The 26697-nt window shown below is 49.0% G+C and overlaps 1 protein-coding gene across 7 annotated transcripts in view; it reads left to right on the forward strand.

The window, feature by feature from the left end:
• Positions 1 to 22691, forward strand: part of COL6A3 (collagen type VI alpha 3 chain) — a 61923-nt gene extending 39232 nt beyond the window's left edge. For 4 of the 7 annotated variants that reach the window (XM_027705447.1, XM_027705441.1, XM_027705446.1 and 1 more), the window contains 29 exons: positions 226 to 252; positions 370 to 414; positions 521 to 574; positions 717 to 779; positions 1175 to 1240; positions 1924 to 1977; positions 2696 to 2731; positions 3244 to 3306; positions 3573 to 3635; positions 4299 to 4361; positions 4831 to 4893; positions 5071 to 5121; positions 5244 to 5279; positions 5376 to 5438; positions 5573 to 5635; positions 6330 to 6362; positions 6465 to 6501; positions 6609 to 6620; positions 6783 to 7276; positions 7912 to 8011; positions 8515 to 9213; positions 10442 to 10550; positions 11465 to 11724; positions 13039 to 13293; positions 15010 to 15084; positions 17200 to 17379; positions 17492 to 17539; positions 21461 to 21631; positions 21812 to 22691. In XM_027705447.1, coding sequence (XP_027561248.1) covers positions 226 to 252; positions 370 to 414; positions 521 to 574; positions 717 to 779; positions 1175 to 1240; positions 1924 to 1977; positions 2696 to 2731; positions 3244 to 3306; positions 3573 to 3635; positions 4299 to 4361; positions 4831 to 4893; positions 5071 to 5121; positions 5244 to 5279; positions 5376 to 5438; positions 5573 to 5635; positions 6330 to 6362; positions 6465 to 6501; positions 6609 to 6620; positions 6783 to 7276; positions 7912 to 8011; positions 8515 to 9213; positions 10442 to 10550; positions 11465 to 11724; positions 13039 to 13293; positions 15010 to 15084; positions 17200 to 17379; positions 17492 to 17539; positions 21461 to 21631; positions 21812 to 21852 — 3324 coding nt within the window. In that variant the 3' untranslated portion in view covers positions 21853 to 22691. The remainder of the gene's footprint in view (positions 1 to 225; positions 253 to 369; positions 415 to 520; positions 575 to 716; positions 780 to 1174; positions 1241 to 1923; positions 1978 to 2695; positions 2732 to 3243; positions 3307 to 3572; positions 3636 to 4298; positions 4362 to 4830; positions 4894 to 5070; positions 5122 to 5243; positions 5280 to 5375; positions 5439 to 5572; positions 5636 to 6329; positions 6363 to 6464; positions 6502 to 6608; positions 6621 to 6782; positions 7277 to 7911; positions 8012 to 8514; positions 9214 to 10441; positions 10551 to 11464; positions 11725 to 13038; positions 13294 to 15009; positions 15085 to 17199; positions 17380 to 17491; positions 17540 to 21460; positions 21632 to 21811) is intronic. The other 3 variants (XM_027705442.1, XM_027705443.1, XM_027705444.1) reach the window with 3 other exon arrangements.
• The last annotated feature ends 4006 nt before the right edge of the window (positions 22692 to 26697 follow it).

The raw sequence follows: 26697 nt of genomic DNA on the forward strand, positions 1-26697 counted from the left end.
TAATTTACTGGATGAGCTGGATTAACCCCACGATCCACATATTTTGTCTTGGCACAAGCCTTGAGGAGGCAGCTGAAGAAAAATATTGGCATAAGAGGAAGTAGGCAAAGTCTCGCCCCGGTCCTGGCTCTGGGTCTGCCACCAAGCCCAGCCCTCCTTCTCCACCACTTCCCACGGCAATGAACTGGACAAAAATGGAGTAACTCCCTTTTCTGATCTCTTTAGGGTTCTCGGGGATTCCCAGGAGAGAAGGTAGGGAGCTATTTCCTCACTCCATGGCGGTGAGCATGAATGCATGGACACATCAGGATCCCCCTCCCCGTTCCCTTTTCCCTCAGTGAGCATTTGCCCTTTGCCTCCCTTCCACAGGGTGAACTGGGAGAGATGGGCCTGGATGGTATCGATGGAGAAGAGGTCAGTCATTTTAATTGCTTTACTCCTTGTTACAAGACGCTTCAGTGAAGTGTTTAAGGAGCACTTTGGAAGTGGCAAATATGCTAAAATATTTTTCTTTTTTTAGGGAGACAAGGGTTTGCCCGGTTCCTCTGGAGAGAAGGGATACTCCGGCAGGAGGGTAAGGCTTTAATCACAGGGGGGCTAAGGGATGGTGTCAAGGTGGGTTTGAGCCAGGGGAGAGGGGAAAGCCATCACACTGCCCTCAGGGATGCTTTTGACAGGCAAGGGCTGCTCTCCCAACCCTCTGTGTCTTCCTGCAGGGCGATAAGGGAGTTAAAGGTGAACGAGGAGAGCGAGGTGACCGCGGGGTCCGAGGAGATCCGGTAAATACTGCTGAGGCATCTGCTTGATTTTCCACCCTCTTCCCACCGCTCCTGGGGCTCATCAGATCAGGCTTATTAAATGGTGCTTGACAGTGGCAGGTCCAGTGACAGAGCAGGAACTGGGAGGTGACATGTGGGCACCACATGCCTCTTGATACCAACCTGTCAATCACTGTTTCACCATATTAAAATCCCCCTTCCTCCCCTTCTTCGGTATTATTATTTCTCCCTTGAAAAGCTGTGTCTGACTGAAACCAGCAATAATACTTCATCTATTTCAGTCAAAAAAAGAAAAAAAAAAAGAGAAGTTGGTCCTCAGCTCTAGCAGAGCGGTTTATGCTCTGATTTTCATGTCCCACTTACACAGATGTTTCTCATTGCTCTGTTGCTTTCAGGGAGATTCGGGAGCTGATAACACTCAGCGGGGCTCCAGAGGCCAAAAGGGTGAAATTGGACCAATGGTAAAATTTCTTTGCTGTCTTGTGTTGTTTTTTGGTTTTTACAATAGGATGGGACAGAGAAAGTATGAAAAAAGGGTGCTGCCAAAAACGTGCAGGTTTCTTAAACTCATCATGCCTTTTCAGATGGAATGGGGTTTTTTCCACTGGAAAATGTTTCTGGTTTGCAACTTTCTCTGTGAAGATGTCAGTTTAGAAGATGTTTTGTGTAAAAGGTGCCTTTTAAAAAAAAATTGTTATTTTACAATGTCTTTTTTGATATTTTCACTGAAAACAACTTTGCATATGGAAATTAATTTCGTATGTTCTTGTAGGTCATATACAGAAATGGAGAACTGTTTAGATGATACCAAATCTGAACCTCCTGATTCATCTGAAACATTGGGAAAAAAAACCCAAAACACACTCTCCTTGGAAAATTTCAAAACCCACCTGTTTTCAAATCAGCTCAGAATAAAAATGCACCTTAAAATGTCAGAAGGCACTTCCCAAAGAATGGGGATGTCAAATTGTGCTGGCTCAGAAACCTGATCGAAAATCTCTGTGACTTGATAGAAGGATTCTCACCAATGCAGGACTATTAAGTAATGTGTGAGAACATGAAAGGATCCAATTTTTGAGCTGAACATATTTTCCCAGTGCCTGCTCATCTCAGGGCTCTCACCTGAGTTTTGTTTTTCCCTTAGGGAGAACCAGGACCGCCAGGGCTCAAGGGCCAAGACGGTGGAGTCGGGAGGAAGGTGAGCTGCCAGACCCCCAGTCAGCAGGGACCAAGCTTTTGACAAACACATTTTCCCTCCTGCCCTTCCATGTACTTTGTTCCACAACCATCAGGGATGCAACCTCAAAAACCAACAAAGAAAAAAAAAACAACACCCAAGCTCAAAAAGAAAAAGCCTGGGGGCTTCCTTGCTTGTTGTAGAGATTTTAAAGGTCTAACCCTGAATTTATTCCCATGCAAATAACTCAGTGCTCAGATCAGTGGAGCTACAACTGATTTCTGTGTAAGGCCAGGCTGGACGGGGCTTGGAGCAACATGGCAGGAGGAGTGGAATTAGGGTCTTGAAGGTCCCCTCTGATCCAAACCATTCCATGATCCTGTGATGTGCATCTGCATTTGGCTGCTGATTTTGAAAAGGCAACAACCAAACTGGAGCTGGTGTGACTGGAACATCTGGAGATGCCTTCCCTGCTCCCATCCCAGGGATGCTGACACACTCCTGCATACATGAGGGAGCAACACACCTATGTGGTGGAGTGCTGGGGGATGTGAGGAGGGAGAAAACATGCCAAAGTTTGATTGGAGACAGCTGCCCTTGTGGATTTCTCTTTCCCTCTCTCCCCAGTAGTTTAAACAATTCAAATTTAATTTTGGACTCAGAGCAGCGTAGATAAAAGCAATAGAGAACCGTGTGGTTACATACTCCAGTAACAAACCTCATTGTTTCTCCATTCCAGGGTATGACAGGACGAAGGGGACAGATAGGGGTTAAGGTAAGTGATGGGGACAGCACCTTGGGCTCCTGCCACACCATGGGCCAGGCAGCCACAGCGCCAAAGACATGTGCCAAGAGATGGGCCCTCTCTGCCTGCTCTCTCCCCCAGATTTCCCTGCTCCTCCTCCTCAGGCTCATCTCCATGTATGCTTCTACCTGGACTGGGTGCAGAACCAGCCGTTCTGGGGCTGCCTGTCCTCTGCAGCATTCCCTGATCAGATGTTTTGTCTCCATGTGCTGCTGGAGCAGTGTAACAGGGTCAAAGCATAAAGGAGGTTGATGCCCATTCATTGTAGGGGGGCAAATTACCCCGCCCATGCTGTGCTTATTCTCTGCTATAACTATATTCTGAAAAAAGAGCCAAACCAAGAAAAGAAACAGACACCACCCCCCCCAAAACAATCTGTTCTTCCCTGCTCTTTGTGCAGTTGTAAATGCCATGATGCCCTTTGCATGATGTTGACCATGTCCCCCCATGCCAACCTGCACTGTCCTGTTCTGTCCTTCCAGGGCACCGCGGGCGCTCCCGGTCAGGCGGGACCGGCTGGAGAACAAGGCATGCGAGGGCCTCAGGTCAGTGGGTCTGCAGCAGAGCAAATGTCCTGCCTCATGTTGTTTCATCACAACCACTTACCCAAAGAGTCTCATCAGCAGGGACTGTCAGGGTTTGGGTACTTTTGGGTGTGCAGCCCTGGGACATCAAGCCTGGTGCATTCACACCACCCAAAGTGTGATGAGTTTATAAACTGCCTCTCAGGCGCTGCAGCATTTGCTTTCTTTGGGGTCTGGGTGTGTTTCTGCCTGTGTGTGTTGACAGTGTCTCTTTTCTCTCCATGCAGGGTCCACCTGGCCAGCTTGGCACGCCAGGCATAAGAGGAGAGCAGGGTATTCCTGGACCCAGGGTAAGCCTGCTGCTGCTTCTCAGACATTGACCCAACTATATCCTTGTTGAACTAACAAGATTCAGCCAATGGGTCTTTCCATTCCTTAGGGCTCCAACTCTGTTCCACTCTCTTATAACGCACTCTTCCAGCATGATTCTCCTCTCAACTTACACTAAAGATTTCTTGATCAAGAATTATGGAAGAAAAAAGTTAAAAGCAACCACAGAGGGGTCAGGGCTTCAGCATTTGGCCTGTTATGGTTTGCCATTTTAGTTCAAAAACATCTCTGAGTGACTGGCAGGGCATCTTCTGTGACCTTTCACTCTCTGAAGCCAGAACATAACCATCTCTCATGCTTCCTGGGGGCCCCCATGTATTTATTTCTCTCTCCTACTACATGGACATAAAGCCAGACAATCCTGCATTTCCCCATGATTTTTTCCCCTCCTGCTTTCCCAGGGGGGTTCTCTAAGGGCAATATGAGGTTGCTGCTGACATTTTTATTGAACTGAGCTGGACATCCAGCTCTTCCCAACCATGAATTAGACTTCTGAATTTCCTAAGGTGTTTTGAGAGGCACCAGCCCTACTGGTCAATACGTGATTTCTGTGGTCACCTCATTCCCTGGTTTCTGGCACTCAAGTTTTCTTGACAACATGCCTCTCCCCATTTCCATTCCAGGCTGGTGGTGGACCTCCAGGAACCCCAGGAGAGCGCGGCAGGATCGGTCCCCTGGGACAGAAGGTATGTCTTCATGAGCAATTGGCATCAGCGACCAAAACAGCATTGAAAAGCTTCTGGATTTTGCATGAGCTTAAAAAAATATATGAGATTAACCTCTTGGGCTTGTCCAGGGTGGAGTGAAGCAAGGTCAGTGCTCTGGTTGCCTCATTAGGCTCCTGTTTCATTGAACAGAGAGGCAAAAGTAATCAAGTAACTGGGCAGATTTTCAGATGATGCCCACATGGGAAGGCTGTTGTGCTGGATCTCTCTAGACCCTCCATATGATTTTATCTTTCCTGAAATCACTAAAGGTCCCACTAAAGAGCAAGAATTTGGCAGAATTGCTGGCTGTGTAGGCCCGGCCGTGCCCCTCTGCCACAAGGACCACTGCAGACTGGTCTGTGTAAAGAAACCAGTGCTGATGGGGTGGGAAAGGCTCAGAGCTGCCTGGAGTTCCAGCACATGCTTTAACAGATGCTCCTGTTCGCAGGGTGAGCCTGGAAACCCGGGACTCAAAGGGCCAAATGGACAACCAGGCCCACGAGGAGAGATGGTAAGTGTGGCCACACCCTCACACCTTTGAGGACACTTAAAGAACTTTGAGGAACCTTTAAGAGTTTCTCAAAGGCCTGTGCTTCAGTGGGTTCTTTCTATTGATGCTGTTGGACCTGTGGGGTTTCAGCTATTTGTATATGACTTCATATTAACAACTTTGGCTTTCCAATTTTAGGGTGATGATGGACGAGATGGAATTGGTGGCCCAGGTCCTAAAGGCAGAAAGGTAGGTGAATGCTCAGCATGCCCAACTCCTTAACAAAGACAAGGAAGTTGCCAAGGTCTCCAGTGCAGATGCAGAAGGACATTTTGTAAAACATATTCAAATAAACTTTTCTGTTGTTTCAGGGAGAACGTGGCTTCGTAGGCTACCCGGGGCCCAAGGTAGGGTGCAGCCCATGAGCTACGCATTCCTTTTCCAAGGAATGTAGCCGTGATCCTGCAGATTTAGAGCTATAATTTGTGTTTTTCCCCAACCAGGGTGGACCTGGTGACCGCGGTGTTGCTGGAGGCCCCGGCCCGAAAGGAAACAGAGGCCGCAGAGTAAGTTGTTGGATCGTGACACAGCTTTTCCCCTCTGCATGAACACCCTGAAAAGATGTACACATCTTTTCCCCCAAGTGCTCCTGGCAGTCCTCCTGCAGACATTCACAGGTAGAACTTCTCTTTGTCTCTAGGGAGATGCAGGAGAACCTGGGGCACCTGGTCAGAAAGGAGAGATTGGATATCCTGGACCATCGGTAAGTGTTCATGGCACTGCTGATGGAGCCTCTGGCTTCACCCTTGGAGACAATCCTGCCTGAGAAATGTGGTGGTCCCTATTGGTGCCAGGGATTGAAAAATAGCCCCATCACCTCCTCCTGCTGATTTCAAGTTGGGCAAATCCCTCTTTATTTGTCCTGGATGTGACTCTAAATTTCTAACTAGCTGTTTATCACTGATAAATATTTACCCATCCTCAAACCGAAGGAAAAATTCAAGACACACACTCTTACCAGGCACTAGGATTTCCCCATGGCAATATGCCCCTTAAAATTCCTTCTAAGACATTCTCAGCTCCTTATCATTTATCACCCCACACAGGACATGGTCCATGAGCAAACCTGGCTAGCACAGAGCACCCTAAAAAGGCCAAGGTGACTTGAACTTAGAGCAGCATCAATTACAGAAACAAAAAGTCATAAAATGGTCTGGGTTGTAAAGGACCTTAAAAGTCATCTAGTTCAAACCCCCCTTTTGGGTTTGGTCTCAGCTATGTTTACTCCCCACATGGGAAAGCACTTCCCCCTGTGCTGGAAACACAGATGAAAACAGACAGGTTTTCCCTTGGCTTCTGCATAACCTGTGGTTAAATAATTATTCTGACAGTGTTCATGTGGCACCCTGAAAATACCCATTGCTCTCCATTTATTTATTTATTTTTTTTTTAAACAGGGACTTAAGGGCGATAAAGGAGAATCCAGAGATGTAAGTGTGGCATAATTTCTCTCTTGTTTTGAAATACCCTTTGGTTGGCTGTGTGACATATCTCCTTTTTCCCCCTTTCTCCCTCTCTTTTATTTTGTGAAGCGCTGTGCGCTCGTGAGGAACATCAAAGACAAATGCCGTGAGTACATCAGTGCTCTGCTACATCCCTTCCTCTACCCTTCTTTGCCCATCATGTTACATGACTGGCACTGACCACGCTGCTTTTTCTCTCCATCTCTTCCACAGCTTGCTGCTATGGTAAGTCACATTCAGCCCTTTAAACCCCGGGGTGACTGTGTGCCAGAATTGTTGCCCTTCCCACACGCGTGGTATGAATGATTTACCCCCGCTGAGGACGTGGTCCTCGCACCCTGACAGCTGTTTGAGGCTTGATTTGTTCCCAATGCACATTCCTGGCAGGTCCCAAGGAGTGCCCTGTGTTCCCAACCGAGCTTGCCTTTGCTATCGACACCTCCTCGGGCGTAGGCAGGGAAGTTTTTAACAGGATGAAGCAAACTGTGCTCAGAGTCGTCAACAACTTAACCATCGCCGAGAGCAACTGTCCTCGGGGTGCCCGGGTGGCTTTGGTCACCTACAACAGCGAGGTCACCACAGAGATCCGCTTTGCTGATGCCAGGAAGAAATCCAGCCTCCTCCAGCAGATCCAAAACTTCCAGGCAACCCTGACCACAAAGCCACGCAGCCTGGAGACTGCCATGTCCTTCGTGGCCAGGAATACCTTCAAGCGTGCCCGGAGTGGCTTCCTCATGAGGAAGGTGGCTGTCTTCTTCAGCAACGGGGACACGAGAGCCTCCCCGCAGCTCAACGACGCCGTGCTGAAACTCTACGATGCCGGGGTCATCCCTGTGTTCCTCACCAGCAGGCAGGACGCGGTTCTCAGCAGAGCTCTGGAGGTTTGGGGTCGTTCACCCTTCCTTTCCTTTTCTGCTCATGACCTCAGTCTGGTTTGCGGGGGAGACTGATGGCATTGGATCCTACAGGCAGTGAGGGGAGAAATGCTTCAGAGAAAGCATTGCTGGCCAAACTCATCCAGTGTGTCTATTGGGAGAGAATTCCTAATTCCATAGTCACCACAGCGCCTGCTGTGAAACGCTACTGAGGTTATCATGAGTCATTTGTATTCCAGACCATGGCTCCAGGGTGCCAGGTGTGGTATGAAACAAAAGGAAGGAGTCTCCATCGTGAGAAAGGTCTGGCAGAAAAGGCAAAGGGTGGGAAAAGTGGAAGTACATTAGCATTGCTGGCAGAGGGAGAGTGGACATGCAGAGATTTAAAGCCACAAAAAAGCCCCAGACGAGCACACTGAGCACTGGTTCAAGCACCTGATCCTTTTCTTGGATTTTGTGACTCTAAACTAGTCCCACTAACACACGTCAGGGCCATGAGGCTCCTCCAGATGGGATTCACCAAGGCCACTGTGCTGAGCAGAGAATCTCTCGGAGTTGTGCATTGCCTTCCCTTACTCTGAGCTGAAAACAAGAGAAGGCAGCATATCTAACACTGTGTTTCTCTGTTTCCATCTAACCAGATCAACAACACAGCAGTTGGCCATGCCATTGTTCTTCCAGCCAGCGGCGGTCAGCTGAATGAAACTATCCAAAGGCTCTTGACTTGTCACATTTGTCTGGGTAAGGCATCCAATTTCTCCTCTAGACAGTGCTAAATCCTTGTAGTCACACAGCAGTCAGTTGTAAGTGGTGCAGAAGGGAAGCCCAGCTGGGAGTCAGCCCTTTTGTTGATGAAGACAAGGGATTCATGTTCTTGGGTGGAGCAAAAAACATTGGCATTGTGAATGAGGCACACCGGGGGTTCTCAACTTTGTAAAGGGAAACTCCTTTTTAGTCTGGTTCCCACTTTACCAGCCCAAATACTGGTAGCAAAATGCTCTCAAAGATGGCCTTCTGCCATTTATGACAGAGTGCTGCAGAGATCCTTTTGGATGCAGGAGCACATAAAAATTCTAAGTGCATAACTAAATGTGTTGTGGTGTGAAATGAATTTGGTATCAAGTAACGGACTAGTGAATGTCCATGGCTTGATAGCATTTCATATGATGCAAGAGATTTTTACAAAGATAAAAGAGAGTCATTTTTAGTTCCTTCAGGTGAAACCTACTATATTTCTCCCTTAGATGTGTGTGACCCCAATCCAATCTGTGGTGCTGTTAGCCAGAGGCTTGGATTCAGAGACAGAAGGGCAGCCCCAACAGATGTTGACACTGACATAGCCTTCATCATGGATAGCTCAGAGTCCACCACGCCTCTGCAGTTCAGCGAGATGAAGAAGTACATTTCCCACCTTGTGAGTAACCTGGAAATCAGCTCGGAGCCAAAAGTGTCCCAGCACCACGCAAGAGTGGCAGTTCTCCAGCAAGCTCCTTACGAACACGAAACCAACTCAAGCTTCCCACCGGTAAAAACTGAGTTCTCCCTAACAGATTATGGGTCCAAAGAGAAGATCATTAACTACCTTCACAACCAAATGACCCAGCTGCACGGCACAAGGGCTCTGGGCAGCGCAATTGAACACACGATTGCTCATGTTTTCGAGAGTGCACCAAACCGCCGGGATCTGAGAGTCATAGTTCTGATGATGACAGGCAAAGTGAACAAACAAGAACTTGAGTACCTGCAGAGGGTTGTCACCAATGCAAAATGCAACGGGTACTTCTTTGTTGTCCTGGGCATCGGCAGGAAGGTGAATGCCAAGAACATCTACAGCCTAGCCAGCGAGCCAAGTGACGTGTTCTTCAAGCTGGTCGATAAACCAGGAGAGCTTCATGAAGAGCCCTTACTGCGGTTTGGCAGGTTGCTGCCATCTTTTATCAGAAGTAAGTCTAACATCCTGCAGCCAAAGTGTCATGGAAGGGGCAACTCAGAGGGGTTAATCTCACAGGTCTGGTCTACCTGCCTGGTGGCGGCGGGGGGTGGCTCTAGCATGGCCATCTCTTTGGGCAGTGGGGCCCACTGAAATTACTCTCTTTTTATATCTTCTGTACTGTTTGGTGCATTTGTGGCTGCTCATGTGTTTGCCTAGTTCAGTAGGTCTGGGTTTTGTTCACTTTGGACTCCCCATCCCATCCCATCCCATCCCACGTTGGCTCACCAAGTAGAGTTTGTACTTCTGTCTGCTTTGACTTGGTCTCCATGGGCTCACCTGTGGGATCTGACTTCATCCTGCATGGCTTGCCACTCACATCTGCAATATGTCCCATAGGGTCTGGTCCTGCTGAGGCTCTTGGCCCTTTACAGTCTGCCAGCACTTCCTTGGAGCTCCTTGAACACCCAGCAAATCTTCCCAATTTCAGCATAAACACCATGTCTAGCAGGCACTTTTATGGCTCAGGCTGAGATCTGGAGTTGATGCATGCAGACTTAAGGACCAGATGGACAGGATTCTTTGCTCAGGGATAAACAATGCTGCTGAGCTTGGGATGTGCAGACTATGCCTTGAAAATTTGCATCTCAGCTCAACTAGAGACCCCAGGCTGGATCTCCAGCAGCCAGGGGTCCTAAACACACCCGACCAGCAAGGACAAGAAATGGACCTTCTCTAGGAAAGCTAGTTTTTCTCTAGGAAAACTAGCTTTTAGCAAAAATTCCTGAAAATCAGACTAGTGGGCTGATAAATCACTGATTCAGGAATGTCTCGCACTAAATGGAAAGCAAACATCTGGAAATAAACTTTTAGGTTCTCTCAGTTTGCTTTTTCTGTTAACTGCTTGCAGCAGCCCTGGAAACTTCTAACTCTTGAAAAAACATCGTCTGTGTGGTTGGAAGTGCCTTGTTACAAGAAATCTGTTTACACCTGACAGACTAAGACACACGCAGCCCTCTGGTATCTTGTAGCTGTGGCTCTCATGTTTGTAAACTGGAATAACAAATCTCCCAGCCCACGGTGCTGCAGCAGCCACACCAAACATCAAGAGACATTCCATAGCAAGCAAGAAGAGAGAAGTTGGGGTTTTTTTAAATGAATAAGAAATATATGTAATGTATTGCTGGTGGGTAACCACCATCCTCAACACCAGTGTTTAATGTCTCTCTCTCTGTCTCCAGGTGACTTTGCTTTCTACCTGTCTCCAGAGATAAGGAAACAGTGTGAGTGGTTCCAGAATGACCAGCAAGCCAGGAGCCAGCACCCCGTGCACACTGGGCAGAAAGCAGTGTAAGTACTGGTTTGTCTGCCAGACAATAAGTGTTGCTTTTTGTCTCCCTCTTTATCTCAGAGAGAAGCCTTCACTTCACAGTCCCTGTTTGGAAAAAGAAAGAAAAAGCAACTTCAATACCAACAATCAGGATTATCTTTTAATTAATATAATTTTAATAATATTTTAATTAATTTTAATAGCTCCCTTAGTGCTGCATCAAAAGAGCAACAGAGATATCTGACAGAGAGGGGTAGACAAGTACACATATAATTTTCAATTTTGGTTCAATTTCATATTTATATATGTATAAAAATATGAAGGACATATATGCTCCTTTGAATGTGTAGGTCAGGAATTCCAGAAATTACAATTAATTTGGAGTTTTCTACTCAGCACACTATTTTCAGATGCTGGGCTGCCCTGGATTATCTGATATAGAGAATCCATCACAGAATGCATCCTAGTGTTTTCTGAAGAGAAGTGAAGGCTTGTGTCACCAAGACTCCCTGCTGGCACAGAGCTGTGCTGGCTTTAGAAGGTTGAGCCCCCTGAAATTAGGCACGTTACAGACCCGTCTACTGAATCACAGAACAGTTTGGGTTGGAAGGAACCTGAAAGCTCATCGAGTTCCAACCCCCTGCCATGGGCAGGGACACCTTCCACTAGACCAGATTGCTCTGAGCCCTGTCCAAGCTGACCTTGAAACGCTTGGAACACTCTTAGGTGTGTAAAGTTGGTGCATAGAGAGACTTGTGCCCTGAGTGACGAGCAGCGCTCTGCAGCACTTTTCAATGCTTGGCTGTGGGCAAACCCAAAGCTGGCAAAGACTATTGGCCTCGGGTGGGTTCTTGCCAGTGTTTTTTTATGTCCTGTCCTCTCTGCTTCCAAAATCCAAAAAGAAGAGCCGTCTCAGCTGCTTTTCCTTCGGCAGGTACGCGGCGCCCAACGCGACCCTGAGCCGGACCCTCGGCGCCAGCACCACACTCACCGCGACCATCAAGCCAGCGGCGAGCGCCCGTGCCAGGACCACCACTGCCAGCACCACGGCCCAGAGCAGAGCCAGCCAGCAGGGCACGGCCAGTGCCATGCTGCCGGCCAACGCCACGGCTGCCAGCGCTCCCAGCACCGCTGTCCACCCCAAGGCCGCCGCCCGTGCCAACGCCACGGCCGGCGGCAGGAGGAGACAGGGCGGTACGTGAGCAGCTCCCCTCACGCCAGCACTGCCTCCCCCTCGCCTGTGCCACGGGGGCTGTGGCTGTTCTTCCTCCCTGGGGGGATCACACCTACAGGAAATGTCAGTAAGAGGCCAGATTTCACGCTTGCAGAAACAAGTTTTTAGGTGCAAACCTGGAGATCCGCGCTGGGGGGTTGGCTTGTCAACTTGCGTTGGGAATTTTGTGCAAAAATGATTGGGGGACAGGCTGACCACAGGCAAAACATAAGAAGAACATCTAAACCTGGGACAGTCCATCCAGCAACAGGGAACTTCTCCTTCTAGTGTGGCCCTTTTGCTTTCTATGATTTCCTCACAGCATTACCCCCTTGGCCAAGCTTCGCTATTCGTGGTGATTCATACAATGGCATTGTTTGAACTCTGTCAGCTAATGCGAATAATTGTTTCATCACTGAATCAGCATGGAGACCTATTTGGGAGCCCTAAAGCTCTTTCATGTGAGCACAGTTCATGTAAAAGAGACTTCCCATGTATTTTTGCAAGGGGGTACAGGCAGATCTGTAGTAGCTGAGCAAGTAACAAGAACATGTGTCAAAGCACAGGGATGCTTATCCAGCCACTGAAGGCATGACCCTGCATAAATAATGAATAAAAAGCAATATATAAAAGAAATCAGCTTTTGCAAGGTTAATGCTTTCAATAAGCTTGAGGAGAACAAACATTTCCAGCAGCATTTATAAAAGTCTCATTCAGTACTCTGCCAGAGCAGGAAAACATTTCCCTAATAGCTTCTTTGATCTGCCTAAGGTTATGTTAAGCTTATCATCCCTGGAAGTGTTGCATGAGTCTTGGAGCAACCTGGCAGAGTGGAAGGTGTCCCTCTCCAGCAGGGGGTTGGAACAAGATGGCCTTCAAGGTCCCTTCCAACCCAAATTATTCTGATTCCAGGTTCAATCTTAGGCAGGCTTGGCTTGAAGGTCTTCAGCAGCTGTGAATCCATTGCACCCTAGAGAAGGATCAGACTGGACACATTTACAGTTGTTGGGAAAGTGCTGGGAATTTCAGGTTGTGTAAATCTCATAAAAAAAAAAAAAGCTTTGATTTGCTAGATTGGAACAGATGATTAGAAATAAATAAATCATCTAGGCTGTGGAAAACAAAGCCCCCCTGCAGCGTGCTGGGTTGAGCATCTGAGATAGCTAAGTCCCAGCCTTGGTTTCACATGCCTTGGCTGTCAGTGCACTAGGAAGAAGATCCTGCAGCACTGAGGCACTTTTTCCGTGAGACCTTTCCTCCCTCCATTCATTGTTTGTTCTGATTTTGCCTTGCAGCAAAGACCCACGACCTCCAGATCACGGATGTCACCGAGAGCAGTGCCAGGCTGCGCTGGGGCACCCCCGAGCCACACCAGGCCTTCGACATCACCGTCACCTTGGCACACGACCACTCTCTGGTGCAGAGGCAAAACCTGACTGGCACCGAGCACGTGGTCCGAGGACTCAGGAGTGGGCAAAAATACATCGTCGTCGTTACCGGCTACCAGAAATCCCAGCCCAAAGTAACCTACACAGGGACGTTCAGCACCAGTGAGTACCTCTTAAAAACACATAATTTTTTTTTTTCATTAAATGGACACAAAAAAATGGGGATAAAAATAAGTAAGGGACAGGGAATAGGTTGGTAGCAACAACTCCAGCACTGGCAATGCTCAGTTGTGTCACTGCATGTCTGCAATCCTCCAGACCAGCAGCAGGTTATGAGATGGGGCAAATGTGTTTCTTTGAAAAATGCAAGTTAAACTTCAGTGGGGTTGAATTGACACAGACTGTGGGATAATTAAAGGCAGTCCCAGAGTGGGGTTTGTTTGTACATGCTGGAGGGTTTGTACAATGGTGCAAAAGGTCCTGGTGGGGGTCCAGCCAGCTCTGCTGCAATTAATAAGAGTCAAACTGGTAAATTCAGTCCAGCCTGATTGCAAAATAAGCTAGAAAAGCTGCTTCTCCAATCACCATTTCCATATGCTCCTGTCTGCTTCCCATACTATCCAAAAAAAAAAACCACAATGAAGAGATTAAATGGAGGGTTTCATCCCTTGGGGATCTAAGCTCCATGTGTACAGATCCCATGTGAACCTCACCAACCTGAGCCCTCTGGCATGGCCAAAAGTTGCTGCCTAAGACACAGTCAGTTTTTTTTAATACAGTTTGGCAGAGAGGTGACTTGGCTTGGTGGTATGAAGTTTGTGCTGGTTGTGCCCGTGCTGTGTCTGGCTTCTTCTGGCACTTCAGATCCAGTTTCAGTGCCCACAGAGAGCCTTTCCTTTGGCTTCAGTGGGTTTGGACCAGTCTCTTACCTTCACAAGCAATAAACATGCCCACAAAAACGGGGAGAAAAGACATCAATGTGGAGAAGTAACATTTGCAAGTGCTGAGTTGGAGCTCCTGATGCCTGGGGAAGCTGCATTTCCCACAGAAGAAATCTTGAATGGGAACAAATTGAGCAGGCAGTGGTGACACCACATTAGCCCACAAGCTGAATAGCATTGTCCCCTTACCCACACCCATGCTGTCCACTAAAGAAAAGCAAATCCAGCCCTTCCTGTGGCTGCAGCCCCTTGCTACCCTCCAGCCCCATGGAAGATGAGCCACAGGAAGGGGCACGATGCAGTGGGGTGCAGCCACGCAGAGCACGTTGTGGTATGAACCCTGTTCTTCCCATCACAGGGATTTTCTCCCCCTGTGAACAACCCTCAGTGTAGTTCCTAGCAGAAAGGGAGGTGTGACGGGAGGAGTGTGGTCCAAGAGAGCCGTGGAACGTACGAACAGTCCTCGAGGGAACAAGAGAGGATCCATCACGGATTTGCTCGCCCGGAGGATGCCATTTTTATTCTGTTGTCTCTAAGGCCAGAAGAGCAAAGTTAAACTGGCCACAGAGAGGCCACATGCAGCTCCTGAGCCCCCACCCAGTCAGTGCTGTGGGGTGAGTGGGGTCACGTGGGGCCCTGAGGACACTCTTTGGGATGACCCCTGAGGATGAGCTGGGTCGTGCAGCAGAGCCGCTGGCCGGGGGGGAAGGGAAGCCCTCCAGGCACAGCTGGGCAGTTGTGGATGACATCCCATCAGCTGCCTCCAATAAACATCTCTGAAATGTACGTGTAGGGTAAACAGACCCAGACCTGACTCCTGCAACTCGTGTGCATCCCCTGCGCCGGAGCTGGGGCCAAGCAGTGTGTTTGTGGCTGAGCTGAGGGCGCTGCTGCAGATGCCCTCCCCCTTGGCTGACCCCCTGCTCCTTCTCCACAGAGGCCTCGGCGCAGACCAAGGTGTCTCTGGCCAACATGATGCTCAACACCGAGCCCCTGGAAGGGCCTGACAATGGTGAGTATGGTGGGAGTGCTGGGCTGGGGGGCTCTGGCAGGACCCCACTGAGAGCCAGCCTTCTCCTTGCCTGCTCCTAAATCCGTCCTGTCTCGAAGTCCTCTCAGGACCAGAGGATCTGTGAGTCCTTTGCTTTGCAGAGCCAACAGGTCGTGACCTAGATGACATCCTTGGCCATGTGGGTATGAGCCCTGTAGTGGGGTCTCTGCCCCGTGAGGGATCCAGAGCGCCCTGAAGTTGCTGTGGTCTTCATGGGGAACTCAAACCAGGTCCTGTTCCTATAATAAGGATGGGAGATGAGCCACAACCCAAGTGCTGGCCACTCTTCAGGGACGAGTTGTGTCCCACGGCCTCCCTGGCATGTGTAGATGTAGGTGTGGATACAGAACATCACCTGATGCTTGCTCATTCCCTCCCTCCCCATGTGGAGCAAAAAACAGGTCACAGTCTCTTGTTTCAACACACAGCTCCCAGTAAGGGCTTGGCCAGACGGGACAGGGCTTGGAGCAGCCTGGTCTAGTGGAAAGTGTCCCTGCCCATTGCAGGGGGTGGAACTGGATGACTTTTAAGATCCCTTCCAACCCAAAGTGTTCTATGATTCTATGCCCAACAGCCAGAGATCGCCAGGAGTCACATTTGCATAAATTAGACTAACTGGTAGCCTCCCTCCCTCCAGTTTCACCCATCTGCTCACCCTGCTGCTCTGCCATGGGTGGTGTATGCAGTAAACTGCTAAATGAGTGAGCTGTCAGCTCCTACTCTGTGGTTGATCTCATTAACCTGTGTTAATAACCCATAATCACTGTAGCTGTTAATTGTCATTTCATCGCTTTGGTTGACGTCAAGCTCATTATATCAACACTACTACACTCAGTTGTACCATCAATGCCAGGCTGCAACTCTTCCTCCAAGGACCTGGAAGGGCTCTCAGCCTGCGTCAAGCAGCACATCCAACCATGGAACTGTTGTCCAAAATGCATCCCATGATTTTCCTTTGAACATTTTGCTTGCACTGTGGCTCATTTTCTTCCCGCGGAGATGCTGCTGCTCAGTGTGCTCAGCCAAGAGTTGTGAAGCTGCTGTTGAGCTCTGGCTGCTGCTTGTGCTGAGTGGGATGGACATGGCACCACTGGAGGGGCCGAGGGCTTGTGCCAGGCAGGGACCATCTCATTTCTGCCTTCCTGCATGACCCATCATCCCACCCTTCCCATATGTTCCTGCTCCTTTGGTCCCTCTCCCTGGCACTGACATCCCCTCAGAAGCCTTGTCCCCACCCTCGTGGCTTCATTTAACCTACTGTGTGCCAGCCCTTTGGAAATAAGGTTTGTAGGCTTTTCCTGCTCGAGGCAAGATGGATGTGCTCGCCCTGTGCTTCCACACAAACCTCTCATTCTCAGCTCCTCTTGATGACCCACCTGCAGCAAACACCACTGCCCGAGGATTTATGTAGCTGACCATTTGGGGGAAATATTCCCCAAGGATGCTAATATGAAGGTTTTCACCAGGCTGAAGACCTTAAAGAGGGCAGGGAATTTGGAGAGGGTTTAGCTGAGTGTCTGTGCAACAGGAGAGACCCACATGCAAATCTGCTGACAGACCTTGGAGGAAGCCTCAAATTCTGCCCTCCTTATATAGGTAAAATAGCATGGTTGGACTAGCATTGCTAATAAAAACTCTAGGGTATGGACCTAAATTATCTATTTTGGGGCCAGGAAAGCAGCATATGTTTAAATCTGCACTAAGCCTTCAAGTCCACCAGGTGCAGCTTGCTTTCAGAGATAAACACACTTAAAGATTCAAAGTTGCAGCCAAGACAAATAGCTTTGAGAATAGATGGGGGGAGTTGGGTGAGGGCTCAATCCTGAGTGCTCCAGTAAGGGGCTCCCACCATGCTGCTCCAATTTGGAGTTTGGATGCATGACAAAAGCAAGAGTGAGGAGAGGTAAGCTGGAGGCTGAGGAAGGTTTGCATCCAGCAAGAGAAATCACATGAGAAGGAAATGCCACAAGTCCTGTACTGGGCTCTGTTTTCCTTTTTTTTTCTTTTCAATCTCTTTGCTTTTTCAGCTTGTAACCCTTTCAGAGTCACTTAACCTTTGCACCTTTTGACATGCAGATTGGCCAGACCCTTGCTTGCTGGACTTTGACATGGGCATGCAGTGCAAGGACTATCAGATTGTGTGGTTCTTTGACTACAAACACAAGTTCTGCAGCCAGGGTTGGTATGGTGGCTGCGGAGGTAATGCCAATAGATTTGAGGCCGAAGCTGAGTGCATTAGCAAATGCTTAAAGCCACGTAAGTACCACACGGGGATTAATCCTTCTGTATTTTATCCCGTTGTCAAATGACGTTTGGGTTGGAGAGAAAACATCGTTTAAAATCCTAACCCATGCTCTTTTTCCTCCAGCAGCAGCTGAGAAAGCCATGCAGCAGCTTGAGAACAGATTATCGCCAGGTAACACTCAAAAAAAACCCATTAATAATCACAAACCAAGCAAATCCATTCTCTCACCTTGACCATTTCACAGCATGTGTCCAAGCCTGCCCGGGCTACCCCCAATAACACAGACTTAGTTTTCACTTGCTCCTTGACAAGACCACACCCAACCATCCACTTTGCATGAGCCAGTCACCTTTGCATGTGTGTTGTCACAGCCAGACATGCTTTGTTTGCACAGCCTGGCTGCAAATCACGGCTCTGTGGCAAAACCACTCGGTGGAATTCGTGCGAAACGTGGGGTTGGTGAACTGGAGCTTGGAACGGGCCCAAACCAGTTTCTGTTTTCACTGCGTGACCAACCAATGCCACCACTCTGCTGAGTTCCAAACATTTCACTGCCAGTAACCAGAACACTTGATGGGAAGTGACTCCAAGAGGCTCGGGCCTTGCAGGCAGATGTTTTCATTTTGCACCAAAAGATAAAAATCAAGATTGAGGGAAAATGACAACAACCTCCTCTCCTCAAGGAGCTTCTAAGGTTAAGGGGTTGTGTTTGCAAACCTCTTCAGGACTTTGGAAGGGAGTAGAGACTTCCAGTCACCACTGTGGTGGTTGAGCAAGGTTGGGATGTGAACCTGATCCCAGCAAGGCCTCCTTATTTTAGCAGCCTCCCCCTCCCAGTGGTGTTTAAGGGCCCTCTGCAGAGATGGAAGGGAAACCAAGGAATGAAGACAGCTCTGGTACCTAACAGCAGGGCATTAGTCCTTGAGGGGTCATGGCAAATTAAGGACCTCTCCCACCTTTTTGATTTTCTTAGGTTTATTTTAGTCTCCTTAAAAGGAGCTTGGGAATTTTAGGCTGGGTAATTTTTGTCACTGGCAGCCCGAGTCCAGCTGTGGTTGCCCCTAAAGAAATGTGCAGGCAAGTAAGGAAGAGGCCACCACCAGCCATGGAGATGTCTGGGGTGGAAAAAGGAGATTTGAAGGTGCTTTGGGGATTCAAATGGGCATCATGAATCCCTTGGCTGCAGTTTGAGGAGTTTTCAGCCAGAAGAAGCAGCGTACAGCCTGTACAGCAGAAACCCATGTCTTCAACCTAGAGCAGGACTGTGCCCTCACGGAGCAGGGAAACCCCCCTGGTGTGGTTTTCTCCAGAGGGCCCTGTTTTTACCAGCCCCAACCCATGGGCCAGCCCCTTCTGATCATCATCACATGCCTTGATGGTGTTTCCAGCAACTGTTGTTGAGGCTAAAATGGTATTTCATCAACTTGGCACCGTTCTGCCCCAGGCAGATAGTCAAGAAAAGCAGCTGAGGGGCCCTGCAGGGACGCTCGTGTCTCTGCCCGCCACGTTCCACTCACCACTTTATCCTCTTTTCTTCTTCTGGAAAACCAGAGCTTGAATCCACCATGGAAAAAGAGACCCAGGATTCACGTGCAGCTCAGCTTTAAGATGCTGGGCACTGGGTTGGGCTCTCGGTTCAGCCCGTACCAGGCACAACACTGAGAAATGAGTTCTTTCCCAAACCTCAGGGTTCTTGGGGTGCAAAAATATGCACAGACCCACCTTCCATTTGGAACCTTTTAAAAGCTGTGATAACCTTTATTTATTGACCTTATATACATATATATATATATTTCATGTGTGGTGTAGTGGTGGACTTGGCAGTGCCGGGGAATGGTTGCACTCAAGGGCTTTTCCAATCTGAATGGTTCTATGACTCATTTATTATTATTTTCATTTTTTATCATGTGCCACTGAGGAGCCCAGGCACATTTACTCCATGGGGTGAATTAAAACCCTGACTTGCCATGGCTCTCCCCATCTTTTGAACTTGTCAAAGCCAGCCACAGCTCAAAACACATTTTAATTCCTTAGTTCTTGCTCTCCATCAATTATTTGAAATTTTTGGAGAAGCTTTTTCTTTCATTTCAAACTGAAAAAGGGGACATTTAGGTTAGATATATAGAAGAAATAAATTCCTGTGAGGGTGCTGAGGCCCTGGCACAGGTTTCCCAGAGAAGTTGTGGTTGCCCCATCCCTGGAAGTGTCCAAGGCCAGGTTGGATGGGGCTTGGAGCAACCTGGGCTAGTGGAAGGTGTCCCTGCCCATGGCAGGGGGTGGCACTGGATGAGCTTTAAGTTTCCAACCTAAAACATTCTGGGATTCTGGGGTTCACTGTGTTTTGGGCTTGGGGTTTTTGGTAGGTTTCAGTTGAAATGCCCTCCAGGGGTTGAGCCACACCCATGGTGATGTGAAACTGGAGAGTGGCACAAGCCACTCATGGGAGTAAGGCAGCAGACAAACTGAAGATTAAATCTTAAGTGAATTTTCCACAGCTTTCCTGAAGCCAGTTCTGCCTCTAAAGTGATGATGGAATTTCCCTGTGCATCTGCTGATTCTGAAGGCTGATTCCACCTTCCAAAGGGATGAAGGGGGGGGGAAGTTGGGTTGCCTGGACTCCATTCTACAGAGAAAAACTGTATTATACTTCCTGAATGTTTTGGTTACTGGTTGGATTTTATTCCTGTGCAGGGTTTGGGGTAATTTCTATGTTCACATCTGCTGGATTTCAGAGTTTTGGAATGTGTGGAAGAAGGGAGATGAGCTTAGGGAAAAAAAAATCTGAAAATAAAAAAAGGCCAAGAGCCTGCCAAAGGCATGGGGAGGCTTTTGGCTGTAGGAGCCCAGAAGCAAAGCTGAGCTGGAAGGTCATACCTGAGGATGGGGGGGGTGCAAGGTCTATGACATTCCAGACATTTCCTGTCCATCCCAGGAGCATCCCAGCCTCGCTGCAGCATTCCTGAGCTCTGAGCAGCTGCCAGCTCCAGCTGCAATTTCCTTTAAAGTGAACCTGCTGCCCAGGGTCCACTGCCTGACCTACTTTCCAGCTGGGCTTTCAGGGATAATCCTCTGCACCCTTCTTCCTATTAAAATGTTAGAGGGGTTTTGTACACCTTTGCTTTCAGCAGGCACTAAAGAAACTTGCTGGCAAATGCATCTATGTATATATTCACCCTCCATTTATATAGTCTTTCCTATATTCTTTTGTGTAGCAGAGACCAGGTAAGATCTTTCAGACCCTCGCAAAATGCTTTTCCTTATTGCTTGGGACACGTTGAGTTAACTCTGTTTTGGGGGGAGGGGGAAAGGAAAGAAGGTAAAGACTTTTTTTTTTCTTAAAAAAGGGTCCTGGTTGCAAACATTCCTCTAGCAAGAGGAACTCACACTTTGTCTGTTGTGACTCCCCCTCATCCAGGATGGGTATGCCCTGCTGAGCAGAGGTGGCACGAGCTCCGTCTGCACCCCTGTGTGCAAGGGAGGTTTATGACATGGTAAATTAATGGCTAATATCAGATTTCATTTTATTTTTTTTAAAGTTATTCGGAAATTTCATTTTAACACATCCAAGTGCTTTGTTATTTTGTTCCCTGCTCACCCAGCAAGGGATGCAGGAAAATGTGGGCAGCGTGTGGTAGATCCAGGAGCATCTTCACGTGGAAGATTTCTCTTTTCAGAGGAAGGCAGGCATTTTAACAGGAAAATGATGGTGCCAATACATTTTCCCTTGCAGCCCAGCCAGTCCTCTCCCAGATCTGAGACCTGCCAATCACTTCCTGCAGATCCAGGGGATTTGCAGGCGACTGCTGCTGTGCAGTGCCCTTCCTTCATCTCATCATCACTCCATGGATACATGGCAGCAACCTGGATGAGGGCTTTGCATCAGGGCTGGTGACTACCAGGGAAAGACCTTCTCTTTGCAAGGAAAGAGATGGGATTTAGTCACAGGAGACTTGCAAATTCAATGCCGTGGTTGCCCTGCCTGAGCTTGCATGCCAGCCCTGCCCACAGGCATTTCTCTGCCATGCCAGGAGAGGCTGCCCTTCACCCGGGAGTGCTATTGCTGACCACTCTTTCTCCTGCTTTTATCTGCAGCCGTGGATGTCTGCTGGCTGCCGAAGGACGTGGGGACCTGCAGGGAGTTTGTGCTGGTGTGGTACCACGACCCCAGCACCAGGAGCTGCGCCCGGTTCTGGTACGGCGGCTGCGGCGGCAACGAGAACAGATTTAACACGCAGAAAGAATGTGAAAACTTTTGCATCTCTGGTAAGGAGGGGTCAGCCAAATCCCTGGCATTCATTCCCAGTCCCTTGCGTGGCTGCTGTGGGGTTGCTCGCCATGCCGGACTCCTCAGCAAGCCCTGGCAATTAACTCAATTACCTTCCCCCAGTGTCCTGCGTGGAATAACCTTATTTATTTCCTCTTTCTCCATCAAACCCCTTTCAGGGAACATCAACTCTGGTGTGGTGACGACGATAAAAACATAGAGCCCGGGGCTGGCCAACACATACCTCTGAGGCAGCCAGGAGCATCTCCGTTCCACCTTGCCCCCATAGAAGCTAAGGGTATAGACGACCTTGCACTGTAATATTTCATGCTTTTAACTTCTAAGCAAACCCTGAAGGAAGGGGTTTGCTGCATGACCTATCAATATGGTGCTAAACTGTTTGTGGACTGAGTGTGGACATGCCAGGGTTATATTGTATAGCTTCAAAACTGCCAAATATTTACCTAATTGCAGATTGTTATTGTCTCTCGACGTGTCTCTAAATTACCCTTTTCGTCCTGATTCCGGCAGTTTGCCTGTCTAAGGCACCATAAAAATGAGTAAAAAAAAAAAAAAAGAATCATAATAATTTCACTTCAACTTGCTACCTGCTTGCTTTGAACCTTCTCATAACTGAGTGTACCTTTACAGGGGAAGCCTTTGTGTAAGAGAGTGGCTGATTCAGATAAACAAGTGGTTCCATTTTCACTCTTCTTCTTTTATTGTTTTTTCTCCTTTTGCTGGATTAGGTCTCAAACTAGATCTCTTGTATGCATTTGTTACACATGTGGCCAACCGAACTAGCAAGGAAAAGGAAGCAGAGTTTCCAAATGCAAATGCACTGCTAGGACCAAGGCCTCAGTTAACAAATTTTTAAATTGTGGTGTAGGATGCCTCTGGCATTCCTCTGATGTTGTATGTTTTATAAAATACGAAGCAAAGCAATCTGGGGAGGGGGGAGCGGTGGGTGGGAGAGGGATTTTATTTTTATTGTGGATTCCGTGTCAGGAAGTCTATACAAAGAACTTTTAAATAAAGTCTAATGGAGGTTTTGAGAAACTTGTGGGTTTGTCTTTCTTAAAGCCACAGTGGGTATCAGTGGAGTAATTTTCCAGGGTTTGGAAAGCAATTATTTGCTGGGAAATCCCCCTGTCCCTTTAAGGCAAGATAAATGTAGTATGGATATTCAGGGGAGCATCACTGAGATGCTGCTGGTAACCTGGAGTTTTCCAGCTTGGAAAAAGGTGGAAAACGAGATGCCTTGGTTGTGAAATCTCCATCCTGGAAGAATTTAAACTCAGCTGGACATGGCATGGAGCAACTTGGCCTCAGCTGGCTTTGAGCAGGGTGTTGGACTTGGATGTCCCTTCAACCTCTGTGACTCAATGACCCCATAAGTATTTTCATCTGTCTCCTTTGCTGTCCACAGCCATGATTTTGACCTTTGGCTATTCCTGTCCTTATCTGAGCTCAGCCAAGGAAGCCAAAATTCACAGAAACAATGCACATTTCCCTGCCTCTCCAAAAATCCCCCCTGAAAAGCATGAAGCAGATGAATGTGACTGCAAAAGCAGGGCAGGCCCAAGGGAGAGGGAATTGACTTCTGGAGAACTGGGTTAAATTTCTGGAAGCAGACCCAGGGCTCCTTGCAATTTAGGGCTTATCCAGTGTTTTCCTCCATGGGTCAGGGTGGGACTGTCACAAGGAGAAGGCAACTTGATGCTCTCCCACTCCACATTTTGAGGTGATACTTTCTGAAGCACTTCAGATGGGTCTCCAAGGACCACGACAAGAGACATTCCACGTGTGTTGTATGCGATGCCTTTGGAAGCACAGCCCCAACAGGATGATTTGCCCTCCATAGCACCATTGACAAGGCTGAATTTAGCTGGTCCAACGCCTCAGGCTCCCTGTTCAATGCTGCACACGATTAACAGGATTCCAACAGCCTCACCTGGACTCGTCCAGCTGACGGGGGCTGCAGGTCCATATGGATCTGCAATCCAACAGGTGGGGCAAGGAGACCTCGCAGGGCTGCTCGGGGCTTTGTCCCCGTGGGGCTTTACAGTTTCAGGCACCCCATTCTTGGCATGCAGAGCAGCCCAGATCCCAAAACTTCCCGTCAGCGCTAAGCCACTTGAGTGGGGATAGGGCACAGCAGGACAATGCTCGGCTGGGGATGAGCCGAGCCATGGCAGCTGCACTTGGGAAACCGCGCTGTTTATTTGGCACCCTCTCCGAGCACATCACAAGGGCTTCATTAAAAAAGGGGGGAATGGGTGAATGTTATTTATTTATTCTTGTAACCGGGTCTTGCAGCGGCTGCACCCGGCTGGGGCTGCTCCCGAGCACACCGCGCCCTGCCCTGCCCCTCACCGTGAACGGAGCCGTGCCCCAAAACCCCTTCTCTGCTCTCACGGGGGATAAAAGCTGCACTGAGGTTAAAGTGATCCTTCCCTTCGCCCTCCCACCCCTCCGCAGCACGGGAGAGGTTTCCCAGCGCCTGTGCCGCCTCCGTTTCCCGGGAAAGCTGCTTTCAATGAACCGCGCAGACCTCCGGGATGCGAAGGCGCAGCCCGGGCTTTCACAACTCGCCGGGCGGGGAGAAAAGAGGAGGAGGCTTGGGAAGGGGGCCCCTCATTCCCTCCCGTGCCTGGGGCGTTGCATCGCCTCTCCCGAGCCTTTTAAGGAAGCACGTTACGCCCCGGGCCCCCGGCCAGCGGCCACGAGGGGCTACACATGGAAGTCATCTGCAGCTGGGAGCGCATCTGCCAGCGTGGCTGCGGGACCCGACCGCGAGTAAAAATAGCTCAGCGCGCTCTGCTCCCGGCTGCCCACGGGGAGCCCCGACATCCACGCCCTGCTGCTTTTGGGGTGGCCTTAGAATCCCCTCTAAGCAGGATTTCTAATGGAGACATCCTGTCTAAACCCCCTGCATCAAAAGTGGCGCTGCTTCACCCCTGCCCGGGGATGGGACAGCAAAGACACAAAAGTCAGACTCCAGCCTCGAATTTCCCCGCGAGCTGAGGGCGCGTTGAGGAGTAAAAGAGCTTCACTGGAAGTGCTTTAAATCTCTGGAGTTTCACAGGAACGGGTCAGGGAAACCTTCGCAAGGCTGACGTAGGTTGAGTTGACCCTGACTTGGAGACCTGCATAAAGTCCAAGTGAGCCTTGAATTTAGTGCTTTGTCTTCAAATCTGTGTTAATTCTGTCCCAGTCACAGAAAATGGCCTGGGTTGGAAGGAACCTTTAAAATTAACTCGTTCCACTCCCTTCTACTAGCCCAGGTTGCTCCAAGCCCCATCCAACCTGGCCTTGGACACTCCCAGGGATGGGGCAACTGCAGCTTCTCTGGGCAACCTGTGCCAGGGCCTCAGCACCCTCACAGGGAAGGATTTTTTCCCAACACCCAATCTAAACCTACTCTCTGTCAGTTTGAAGCCATCACCCCATGTCCTGTCCCCTCATGATCTCGTAAATAGTCTCCCTCCATCTTTTTTGTGGGGTCCCTTCAGGTACTGCAGGGAGATGGGTGAATTACAATCAGCAGAGCCAGCAGCCCTTCTTTTACTAGTGACCTTCATCATGGAGTATTTCACAGTAAGGTTGCCCAGAAGAAGCCACAAAATCCTACATCCCCTCCTGCACCCACACCTCCTCCCAAGAGGGAGTTAAACACTGAAAGCAGACCCTTAAATTTAAGACATCATCAGCATTTAATGCTTGGTTTGGTGCCCTTAATGCTGTAGCCTTGCATTTAATCCTGGCCTTCTTGGGAGACCTTCACAAGGAGAGGCAAAGTGGCTTTGACACATTTTATTAGCCAGTATTAAATTTATTACATCAGTAAAGGAAGCCAGTCTAACAGTCCATAGATGTACACATGTACCTGTCTATCCTGTGTCCTTCCAGTTAAAGAGGGTTTTCCAGCAATGCCCTACATGGCAAGTGTTGACATTGCAAGGTCAAGAGTTGAAGGAAAAGGATGTCTTCCACTCTGGGTGTTCCTGGAAATTAGGACTGTATCCAAGTGCTTCAGCATAGATGCAGATAAACTTGAAGCAACTGAGCCTGGAGAAAAGGATCTTCACATAACTGGGGCAGAAATATGGGCATTTTCTTGGCCAGGGGTCTTCTGTGTGGCCATTACCCTACCCTTGGCCCTTCCTTCTGCTTGTGAAATGGAAGTGCTACATCTCCCAACCCTAAAATCATTAAACTTCTGAGTAACAATAAGCTGGGAGAAAGGGATTTGAACGATCCTAGGTTTTCTAGGTGCTCATTTACTTTCTGCCTGTGTTTTATAGCCCCTTCAGGGCAGAGTAGTTTCCCCCGGGAGCAGCATCTGGCTGCGCAAGCAAGCACCATTCCTGCCACCTGAGCTGACCTGAGCCCCGTATCCTGGGTGGCTTTAAATCCTGGGATCATTTTAAACCCACGATAATTTCTCAGCCCTTGCCCGGCAGCTGTGGATCGCTCACAAAATGGCAGGAGGCAGCTTGCTGGAAGCACAGCCTTCCCAAAAGCAAAGCCCGGGGCTGAATCGGACGTGGCGGGAATAAACAGCCGCGGGAACGGCCGGGACTGTGCTCCAGCTGTGGGATGATTTATGGGACGGCGGGAGCGCGGCTCTTCCTCGGCCGAGCGGGGCAGATCCGAACCAGATGTCTAACCTTTATCTCCACTGCTGAGGAGACGGAGGAGCAGACAGGGGAGAGAGAAAGACGTTGGAGTTTCCATTAGCCGCCGCTCCGCTGCCTCCCAAAGCCAGCTCAGAGAGAAAAATGAGCACCAGGAGCCAGGAAACTTTGCTTTGGTGAACTATATGTTTTGTTTCGCCCTCCGCTGCCATGGCGACCGCGCCGAAATAAAAGTGCGGCCGGCTGGGGTGACCTCATCCTATTGCTCCACCAAAATTAGGATTTGTAAAGGTATAACCCGGGCAGAGGATTGAGGACGTGCCCATCACTGTGCTCTCCGGGACAGCGGGGCTGGAAAGGGCAGGAATAAGAGGAATGAAGGCAAGAGGTTGAGGATTTTTCCCGCCTAGGGAGCAAGACACATG

The sequence above is a fragment of the Neopelma chrysocephalum genome, unplaced genomic scaffold (assembly GCF_003984885.1).
Source record: "Neopelma chrysocephalum unplaced genomic scaffold, ASM398488v2 Primary Assembly neopelma1_335, whole genome shotgun sequence".
In the NCBI taxonomy this organism is placed as follows: Eukaryota; Metazoa; Chordata; class Aves; order Passeriformes; family Pipridae; genus Neopelma; species Neopelma chrysocephalum.